Here is an 11,363-nt window from a genome sequence, read left to right as displayed (position 1 = left end):
CGCGGGGGGGGGGGGGAACCTTGCATTTATTCACCATTTCAACGTGTTGAGAAATTGTAATGTGTTGAATGCAACTTATACTCACGAGCAGTGCAATACTGCCCTCTAGAGGATCCTGCACAGAAAGTCATTTTGCAGTATTGGTCAGATGATCATGTTGTCATTGTCAAATCTTTAATTACATTTCTAAATTCAGTATGCGGGTGAGCATCTTGATCTCAGGGGAAAAAAAGCTTACACGGTCTAAAGAAAATTGGTCAACGTGTCGTCTTGGACTGCTTATTTGAACTTAAATACATAGTGAAGATGCTTGGGGATTAAGGGAAATCATAGAGTATGAACATGGTAAATTCCGGTCCAATTTAGGCCAGACAGTGCCAGCCGCACATCAAACCCTGATTGTTGAACACTCGTGTCCGAATAGTGAACGAATCTTTCTTTCGGATGTTTTTAGTGAATCAGTTCACAAAACCGATCTGACTCAGTTGCTCCATACGGTTCTCGAGTCAAAAACTCAACTGACTTATTCAACCGATTCGTCTGTTTGTCAGATTCGAGTGAGCTGTAGGAGTGATGCTGAGATTTGACTGACAGGACAAAAGGTAAATTAATTTAATAGGCGAACAGAAAACGTAGGACTACTAATAAATGTGATTGTATAACACTTATCAACGCAATAAAACAGAGAAATGTCAAATTAATTTTCAGAACTTTTAATTAGGCAATTTTTTTGTATCCTAATGTACGCTCTAAATGCATTATATCTTTATCATATTATATATAGATTATATTTTGTTTCTAAGTGACTTTGTGTTTATGAGCTGAAGTGAACAGGGACACATTCCAATAATCACTCAACTTTGACGGGAAACTTAAACAGCAAAAGGTGCTGCTCGTGATGGCGCAATAACGTCTTGACGGAAAAGAATCACTGTTGTTTTTGAACCGAGCTGTTCGAAAGAACCGATTCGATAAAATGACTCGGACTACACACTTGTTGCATGTGTGAAACAGTTGCAGCAAACTCCTCCCATGGACCGCCCACAGCGGGCGCTTCACAGCGGAGCATCTTGATTTCTTGTCTCACCCGATGAATACTTGACAAACAGGGCTTGAGTGTTGAAGTTTTGTTTTTAAGAGTAGCCTATGTGTTGTTATGGTAGCGTTTGTCGAAGTTGCACTGAGCGTTTAAATGTGTGAAAACGGACGCGGAAATTACAATGTGCCCAAACTAATTCTCAGTTAGGACTGAGAAGAACAAGCTGGTAAGTGAAACATTTACTCAGTAGCCGCTAGATTTGTAGATCCTGGAGGTCCCTGAAGATACTCCAGAGAATCTGTAGAGAGGATAAATGAAACGTGTAGAACTTAATGACTTTTGAACCAGTAATTTCTAACTTTGTAACTAATGAATATAATGTAGCAATACTGTTCTTAATGAATGTTATTAATGTAGTGCTACAGAGAAAAGCTAATTTTTATAGTTGCAGAACCCAGCTGTAGATGATTCCACGACATAACTGGGATGTTTCATTGGCTGCGCTTAAAAAAAAAATTGTGAGCTACCTACCTAGACAACGTTTTTGGGCATTAATTTATAGGTACCTTCGGGGAAACAATTTTTGCATTTTACTTAATGGAAAAAATGATATTTTGAAAAATGTCTCATTGTTCATACAATGAAAGTCAGTGGGGACCAGTTTTATTTTGGACGCCAAATACTTTCAGTGTATTTGCAAAAAATATCTTCTTCAAAATATCTTCTTTTATGTTCCACAGAAAAAAGTCATACAGGTCTGGAATGATATGTGGGTTAATATGGCAGAATTTTCACTTTTGGGTGACTTATTCACTTATTACTGAAGCATAAAAATAACCTAATATGTTCGCCAATATTTAGGAAACATGCTGAGGTCACATACTTGTTTCTAAGAAAAACAATCACAGCTAGTTATTCTTTGAAATGCATTCCGTGTCAGCATGTCTGTTTTTGTTTTGGTCTGTGTGATTCCGCCCACTGCCAGTTTACCCAATAGTATTTTGACACCCCGGGTTGCCAGCTCACTGAAAACACAATGTATTGCAGCCATGGAAGCCAGCAAATGGACTAATTCAGAGATCTAAGATTCTACCCGACCTAAAAATCCTCGGCAGGCATATAAAAAGCTCTATGGCCAGAGGCGTATTAAAACAACTTACATCAATTTTCAGTGTAAAGGCTTGTACACACACACCGGGACGAATATTGCGTGCGATTGTCGCCGACGTTTAACGCCTCGTGACTAAACAAAGGGCGCCAATGTGAGTGTGCACACCGGTGTGCAAAACGCCAGGCGTAAACGCGTCATTTTTTAAAAACGCCTCGGGCTAGTTTTTTTGGTTTGACGCGCCGTGTTAAAAACTGGCCGACCAATGAGATTGGCGCTTTTGTTCACGTGCCTGGAGCTGCTGAAGTTAGAGTAAAACACGACTTGGTGGCGCTCAAGCACAAAACGGTCTTGCCGAGCACACATTGATACCTAACGACGAAGAGGAAGTAAGTAGACGAAGAAGAAGCATCGAGGCAAGATGAACGTAGAGCTGCTGGTCTCATTGGTCTCTGAACACAAAGAGCTTTATGACAAACGTGATAGCGACTACAAAAAATCTCGATAAGAGGAAGTTGTTATGGAGAGGAATTGCAGATCAAATAGGATTCGATGTGTACCGGGGTATTTTTCATTAAGCGCCATCCAGTGATGCCAACTGCTTTCAATTGAAAGTAGCTAAAACTGGTTTTTTTCAGTTGATTCACTGATCTATATAAAGATGAATGTAGATCAGTGGGCAAGATGAGAACTTGGATAAGGTTTGTCCAAGAAGTTGCTATATTTGTCCCTAAACTTTTGAAAAAAGTCTCAAAAGGGTTTTTCATTAAGCGCCATCTAATGTCAGGGAGTGAATTTGCACGTTCACTCAGCTCATCGCCAGCGAAAATCGCTTGGGTATGAACACACAAGACATGTCGAAAAAACGCTGGCGACAAGTGCGTGCGATAATCGTCCCGGTGTGTACGAGGCTTAAGGCTCATCGCCTTCCCTTGTCAGTTGTGCTCATTCCTATTGCATGTCCTTAAAGGGTTAGTTCACCCCAAACGTTCATCTTCGGAACACAAATTAAGATATTTTTGATGAAATGTGAGAGCTCTCGCACCATGCATAGACAGCAACGCAACTGTAATGTTCCCAGGTCCAGAAGCGTAGTAAGGACATCAGTAAAACAGTCCATGTGACATCAGTGGCTCAACTTCAGTTTTGCGAAGCTACGAGAATACTTTTTGAGCGCAAAGAAAACAAAGATAACATTATTATTGAACAATTCTTCTCCCCCGAGTTACGTCTTCCGCCATTTTGGAGAGTACCCAAGAGCGTAATCGACGTAATCAGCGTTGTTTACGTTCAGGGGATAAAGTGTGCGCATGAACGTAATCTGCGTAATCAGCGTTGTTTACGCTTAGGGGATGCAGGGTCTGAGAGCTCTCACATTTCATCAAAAATATCTTAATTTTTGTTCCGAAGATGAACAAAGGTCTTACGGGTTTGGAACGACATGAGGGTTAGTAATTAATGACAGAATTTTTGGGTGAACTATCCCTTTAATCTGGCAACCCGCTTGAGCTTTGAGTCTGCCATTTGAGTCTGGACTTAACTGTTCTCAATAGAATTACAACAATTATTAAACTTTATGTTTATCCTAATTTGCATAAATGGTCTTTTATAACAAGACTTTAGAGGCCTGTTAACATCATGAACGATAATTATATTAGCATACACATGCTTTAAATGCACCAGATCTTTAAAGCTGGTGCATTTATAGTTATAGTTCTTGTTCTCAGTGTAAACGGGCCTTCCACAAGTTGACGTCGACTTTGAGAGTCAACTTAATGTACTTAAGCCAGGTCAGCAGCTGAACACGGATGATAAATGAGGCTGTTTACTCTCCTCGGGTCATGCGTTGAGATGCTGCAGCTTTAATTGCATTACCTAGCTGGTCTGAGTACTTGCTCATGTCTGTTATTTGAAGTTCACCAGTCAACCATCTCACCGGACAACCCAAGTCCTAATTCACTTGGTGAATAAATTAATATACCAGAACTGAAAGAATGAGATTATATTTAAGGAGCCGGGCAGAAACGTGATGTCTTAGTTAGTGTGATTTATGACCAGAGGCACCCCACAAGCTCAATTCATGCAAAATATGCATAGAGTGAATCAACTGCAGCGGGAGTCTGACTTGTTTTTGGCCTCCTAATTAGCAGATGGTGAGTATGGATGCATACAATTTTCATTCATGATTGCTGCGAATGTTAGACTGTGAATGAGCTCATTTTCTTGTAGCAAATGGAACAGATTCGGGGCGCCATCTGATATTGCCATCTTTTTGCTGGGTGGATAAAATACCAATTTAACCCATCATAGGCTTTATAAAGGCAGCCTATAATTGGAGACATTGTTTGCCCTCTAATGGCAACATAGTTGTCGTTGCTACAGTGTTTTTGTCAGTGTGGGAACTGATTGAACCTATTATTAGGCAGATGTGATAAATATGTAAGTTTACAGTTGGTATCAGATGTGTGTGGAATCAAGTTGTGATGCCATCAAGGGTGCAGCTTGTGAACGAGGCAGCTTGAGTCCGAATTCTGAGAAGCATTTGTGCAAAGGAAACTAAGATGAGCGCTGTTTGAACGTGTCAGTATCTGATACAGGCATCTGGTTAACTGCATCCTAACTGCCTTTTTGCGATTATCAGATACCTCTGTGCGTGAGTGGAGCGCAGCCATAGGTTCACCAGGAAGTCTCATGTCAGGCTGCACATGAAAGGAAGTATACTTATTTGTATCGTAGACGTTCTGTGTGGCTTTCAATATGACACAGGCATCGATATAAATGAGTCACTGCAGCTGAACCATGTAAACAACTGCCTTTTGCGGTTGTCTCATGCATTCTTTGCGTCACCCTTTCGGTGTACCCTGTGGGAGGTTTTGCCTATAACGTGACTTTTCATCTCTGACATTTGTTCTAGCACGTGCCTGTCCTCATCTCAACTAAACCATGGGGTCATTCCGAAAGCCCAGACCCCGTTTCATGAGCTCGCCCGTACTGTCCGACCTCGCCCGTTTTCATGCCAGCTCGCCAACACTGCAGCTGTCCAACGCCAGTGTTTGGAACAGGTGGGTGGTTCCCTTTCCCAAAGATGAGAGAGAGAAAAGGCATTGTTTCATTAATTGCCATGAGATTTGAGGGGGTTTTATAGACACAACAGAGATTTTTTTTAAAGGTAAAGTTCGTTCAAAGATGACTAATCTGTCATTACTTAATCATAAAATTAGAAAAAAAACAATTTTTATTATATTTTCCAAAGTCAGTTTTGTTTATACGTACAGTACTGTGCAAAAGTCTTAGGCCATTAGTATTTTCACCAACAAAAAATGGTTTTAAGCCTGTTATTTTTATATCTTTTGCTGTAGTGTGTCTGTAGGAAATATCAGGTTACATTTCCAAACATTCCTTTTGCCATTAATTGTAATAATTCAGTGAGATTTTTGTGTGCACAAGGAGTCTGAAAACAGCCAGTGCTCCACACAGAGATCTGATTTCACCATCATCCAGTCTGTGTGGGATTACATGAAGAAACAGAAAAAACTGAGGCAGACTAAATCCAAATATCTCCAAGATGCTTGAAGAAACCTTCCTACAAAGCTACAGTACTGTTAAAATTTTAGGCACTTGTGTAAAAATGCTGTAAAGTGAGGATGCTTTCAAAAATAATGTCATAAATAGATTTTATTTATCAATTAACTTCAATTAACTAAATCAAATCAACATTTGGTGCGACCACCCTTTTTGTTTAAAACAGCTTTTGTCCTAGGTACGGTTGTGCATAGTTTTTCAGGTAGCTTTGCAGGTAGGTCATTTGAAGTGTCTTGGAGACGTTGCCACAGTTCTTCTGGATTTAGTCTGTCTGGGTTTTTTCTGTTTCTTCATGTAATCTCAGACGGACTGAATGATGGTGAGATCAGATCTGTGTGGAGCACTGGCTGTTGTCAGACTCCTTGTGCAAACAAAAATCTCACTGGATTATTACAATTAATGGCAGAAGGAATGTTTGGAAATGTAAACTGTGTTATTTCCTACTGACACACTACAGCAAAAGATATAAACCATTTTTTGTTGGTGAAAATACTAATGGCCTAAGACTTTTGCACAGTACCGTATATCATGATGTAATAATTCATAAATATTAATTATTTTGGGGAGTTGCACCACATGACATTTTGCAACCTGAACTAAGCTTATCTTGTTGTAAAAAACATGTGGCAAGTTCATGTCAGTTTGAAAAACTTTTATACTATTTTCAAGAAAAAATTATATTTGACTTTAAAAATGTCATGTGGTGTAATCATCAAGTAAAAAGTCATAACATTTTCCTTACACCTTGAATACATGTGTACACATCATTATTTTCCAAAAGATGTTTTTTAAATATAATTTGTAACCATCAAGTAAAAGTAATAACATATTTTCATTAAATACATGTAAATATACACATCTTAATCATTATTTTCAAAAAGTTTCAAGGAAAAATTTATTTTTAAACAAATATCATGCATTATTAATTCATAAATATTATTACACTTTTGGGTAGTCACACCATATGACATTTTACAACATGAATTAACTTTATCTTATCATAAAAAGTTCAAAAAATTTAAATATTTTAAGAGACTCAATGACAAGTTTCCTTTTTGGAACTTTGATTTGGTGGGCAAAAGTTTCTAAAATAGTAATAAATAGTGTAGCCATTTTGTTAAAATATTTATTTGTAAGAAATAATAATATAAAAAAAGATTATGCCAAACTAGTTTTCTTTTCGATTTTATTCTTTAATGAGAAATTTATTTTTTGTCTTTTCTTTTTTCATTATGATATCAGGACAGTAGTTTGTATATTTTGACTGAATGCCTCCAAAAAAAAAAAAAAAACCATCAAAATGAGTTTTAATTCAGAAATTAAAAACATTCTCACGTATAGAGGTGACTGTAGAAGTCATTGTAGAAATGCATGAAATGTATTTGCATTGTTTTTGTTTATTTGTATGTTTGTTTGTTTTTGAATAAATTCAAAGTCAAAAGAGTGATGTTTACAGTCACTGTACCTCTGACTCAAAAGTGAAACCTTGCTTTTTCATATATGATTTCACACTTTGCTTGCTATATTTAGTCTTCAGGGAAAACCCCCTTAGAGACACGCATTATTAAGCATTAGAGAAGAAAGCAGACAGCAGCCTTTGCCTTTACTACTTCCTTATGGAAATGGGACCTCTGCTGCCTCTCTCTCAGGAAGTGTAGAGCAGGATGTTAGTCAGAAGTGGTCGGTTGGTCGACGGGCAATGAAAGTTTACTGGCAAGTGGACAAAAATGCTGACTATAGACATTAAAACAGAGAATTTCCCTTACGCAGGTGATGTTGCTGGATTTTGACATGTTTTTGCAAAGTCTTTATGCATATAAAGGGATGTTTTGCATAGAATTTTCTTAGATTGCAAATCAGCGGTCAGGCCACTAGTTTACAGATTTCTCCCCAAACTGAGTCTTTTCTGTTTTACAGTGTTCAAACGGCTGTAATTAAAGTCTTCCAAGGTGGTGGGCTACAAGCCAATGAGCTCTATAACCTGAATGAAAGCATAAGGTAAGAAAGTAATAAAGAGATCCGCAGCCATGTACTCGATTCACTTCCTATACACTGATCTCAATTTAAGATTAGAGATTTTTGACTCAGGCCAGTAGGCAATGACCCAGAATACACTAACAACCACATAGCAACACCTAGCTTTGTGGTGGTGAGTTTTGTACAGGCAGGCAACAAGATTTTTACTTTTTTTTTTCTTTTTCTTTTTTTTATGAAAAAGTAAAAAGTTCTTGTTTATGAGGGTGGGTGTGACTAACTGAGCTTTTAACTGTTTTATCAGATGGCTTTTGAGGACTGAACTGGGATCATTTATCACTGAGTACTTTCAGGTAAAATGTCTTTTCAATCCTGAATACATAATGAAGAGATTTACAAAAAAATTGTTGAATTTATTATGAAATTATTCTAATTAGAAATTAAAAAACCTAAATATTCCAGCTTCAACCCAGCTAACAAAAATATATTTTAAGAATGTTTTGCTAACATACCCAGTAAGTTCAGAAAACTGTATTTCTGATGTTCTTTGAACATTCAAAATGTCCAGTTTTTTAAATGTTTTAAAAACGTTTTTTTTCTTTGTTATACAAACGTTAAGGGAACATTCCATTTTGTCATTTTGCAAACATTATGGAATTGTTAGTGTTGAATGTTCTCTGAACATTCTGAAACATGTATTAACTTTGAAAAAACGTTAGATGAACATCCAACTAAAACATTTCAGAAAAAAAAGAATGATGAATAAATTATATTTGTATAAAATGTTTTTGTGCTAACATTTTGAGAATGTTATTAAAGACCAGAGAACTTTAAATAACATTCTATTAATTATCACTGGAAGAACGTTTGTTCATAACTTTGAGTGAACCTTACCAGAACATTATCTGAGAACGCACCCTGTTAACTATTAAACTTGATTGACAGTGTTAGTGGAATAATGTTGATGTTCAATTATACCTCCTTTTTTCTCTCAAAAAAAAAAAATCAAGGTTACAGTGAGGCGCTTACAGTGGAAGTGAATGGGGCCAATTTTTGAAGTGTTTACAAGCAGAAATGTGACCCCGGACCACAAAACCAGTCATAAGGGTCAATTTTTCGAAATTGAGATTTATACATCATCTGAACGCTGAATAAATAAGCTGTCCATTGGTGTATGGTTTGTTAGGATAGGACCGAGATACAACTATTTGAAAATCTGGAAACTGAGGGTGCAAAAAAATCTAAATATTGAGAAAATCGCCTTTAAAGTTGTCCAAATGAAGTTCTTAGCAATGCATATTAATAATCAAAAATTAAGTTTACAGTAGGAAATTTACAAAATATCTTCATGGAACATGATCTTTACTTAATATCCTAATGATTTTTGGCATAAAAGAAAAATCAATCATTTTGACCCATACAATGTATTTTTGGCTATTGCTACAAATATACCCCAGCGACTTAAGACTGGTTTTGTGGTCCAGGGTCACAAATGCGAAGCTATTAATTTCATAAAAGCACAAACATGAATTCTTATGTTAAAATATGTATTATTTGAGCTGTAAATGTGTTTAAATAATCATTTTTACAGTTGTTTTAGGGTTTTATGGTTTATAGCAAAATGTTAGTAAGCATTTTTTTTTACACTATATCATGTACTATTGAAACAAGAAGTATTTACAAATTTACATTTACAAATTGACCCCATTCACTTTCATTCTAAGTGCTTCACTGTAAGAAAAAAGAGGGACAAGTGGAAATTATTTTTTGTGCTAATCAACATTACGCCACACATGCTGTCAAATGAGCTTAACTTGTAATTGACCTGGAATATTCCTTTAAGTACTTGCATCACTCATTTCATCCAGGATCAGCTCTTGAATAAGGGTCTGACGTATATTTTGGAGAAGATTCAGCTTCATAACGGTGAGTGCTGAACCCGTTTTATAGGTCTTATTGGTGCATTTCATGGCCTGCGTGAGCTCTAATAAGGTTTTATACAGACGTAATTCAATCGCTCCTTGCATTCTTGTCTCATTTCTCATGCCCAGATGAAAGTCGTCTTCAAGCGCTGTCTGAGATGTGGGTGAGGTTTTTCACAGACATCCTGCCAACTCTTCAAGCTATTTTCTACCCTGTGCAGGTATTAAAATTATCTCACCTACCATTCAAAGTAGTAGGTTGGCGTCGAGTTACCGACACTATGGTGATTGGTGTTTTTTGGCTGGGTTTAGGGTCAGGAGTTGACTGTGAGGCAAATGACTCTGCTAGGCTTCAGGAACATGGTTCTGTTAAAGCTTCCTGTGGAGAACATGTTTCAGGGCTCCTCATATCCTCCTCCAATCACACAGATGCTGCTGATCCTGCAGGTGAGCTCTCACTAGGTCATTTGTGCACTAATAATGTCCGATTTTATGATGCATCATGAACATTTCCACCACATCTGTAATTTTGTGATGGAAATTACATTTTAAACATTTTTCGTCCTGATAGTTGTATAACTAGCATTTTATTTGTCAAAAATGCTCAAATTAATTTGGTGGTTTGAACAGAAAGGATGCACAATAAGTCAATAAGCACAATAAGTCTCTCATATTTCATCTCACACGCTTCACTGACATTGTTGTCTTGTCTCCTTGGTAACCAAGTACAGTAACATTTGGAAAAAAAATAAATAAATAAAACGTTCAGGGGAAAAAAATATTGGTTGTTGTGGAAATGATGCTACATCTGAGACACAGTTAGTTTGTGAATAGATAAAAAGTGAACACATCCAGCAGGCAAAAGCTTTTTTTGTGTTATAAATATTTTTCATGCTATAAATATTGAATATAAATATTGTTTGTGTTTATTATATCTCTGTTCACATCCTGATAATTCTACAAATTTTATAATATTTTTATGGTTATTTTCATATTTTTAGATTGAAAATCTGGTCAGGGTAAATTATGAAAATTGTATACCAGAAAGTTTATATATAAAAAGATATATAGGCCTGACCTTCATATCTGTATTGTATTGTTAACTACAAGTAAAACTAATAATACAATAATAACAAATATAAATAATAAATGAAAAATTAAACTTATAAAACTTGAAAATGACAAATTTTGCCTTTTGCAAATAATTGATATAAAATAACTTGAAGTTGAAGTACTAAACTAACTAAAAAAATAAAACTTAAAAATTAAAGCTAAATAGAAATATTTTGGGAAAAAATAAAAATGACAAGCATGTAACAAAAATACTAAAAATCAAAATGAAAACTGAAAATATAAAAATAAAAGCTAAATTCAAAATCTAAAAAATACAATAATAGTGTATAAATGATACTAAAATAACACAAGAAAAAAATTGAAATCGATTTTAATAAAAATCAACTACTGAGACATAAATGTTATGCATACATATGCAAAATGGTTCATATGACGTTGCTAAAAAATAACATTATTTGGTGTATTTGGTGTATTGAAATGCGTTTATGCGGTTTAAGGTTCAAAAAACACATTTCCACATAAAAATTCCACATACTGTACATTATTTTTTCTCCTCTATGCCCTGCCTTTATGAAACGCGTAGATTTTTACAAAGCTCATCGGTCAGAAAAAGCGAGGTGTGCTGTGATTGGCCAGCTATCCAGCGCGTTGTGATTGGCCGAAT

General features: G+C 36.1%; 1 protein-coding gene across 2 annotated transcripts in view; it reads left to right on the top strand.

Annotated features, from left to right (window-relative positions):
- The first annotated feature begins 1,042 nt into the window (after positions 1-1,042).
- The window catches only part of LOC107696270 (proline-rich protein 5-like), a 13,752-nt gene continuing 3,431 nt past the window's right edge, over positions 1,043-11,363 (top strand). For both annotated transcript variants that reach the window (XM_016496547.1, XM_016496546.1), the window contains exons 1-7: positions 1,043-1,265; positions 5,062-5,209; positions 7,647-7,727; positions 8,008-8,056; positions 9,572-9,629; positions 9,755-9,846; positions 9,938-10,072. In XM_016496547.1, the coding sequence (XP_016352033.1) occupies positions 5,091-5,209; positions 7,647-7,727; positions 8,008-8,056; positions 9,572-9,629; positions 9,755-9,846; positions 9,938-10,072 (534 nt within the window). In that variant the 5' untranslated portion in view covers positions 1,043-1,265; positions 5,062-5,090. The remainder of the gene's footprint in view (positions 1,266-5,061; positions 5,210-7,646; positions 7,728-8,007; positions 8,057-9,571; positions 9,630-9,754; positions 9,847-9,937; positions 10,073-11,363) is intronic.

The sequence above is a fragment of the Sinocyclocheilus anshuiensis genome, unplaced genomic scaffold (assembly GCF_001515605.1).
Source record: "Sinocyclocheilus anshuiensis isolate Anshui unplaced genomic scaffold, SAMN03320099.WGS_v1.1 scaffold778, whole genome shotgun sequence".
NCBI lineage: Eukaryota > Metazoa > Chordata > Actinopteri > Cypriniformes > Cyprinidae > Sinocyclocheilus > Sinocyclocheilus anshuiensis.
Note: the sequence above shows the minus strand (reverse complement) of the source record. Positions and strands in the feature narration are given on the sequence as shown.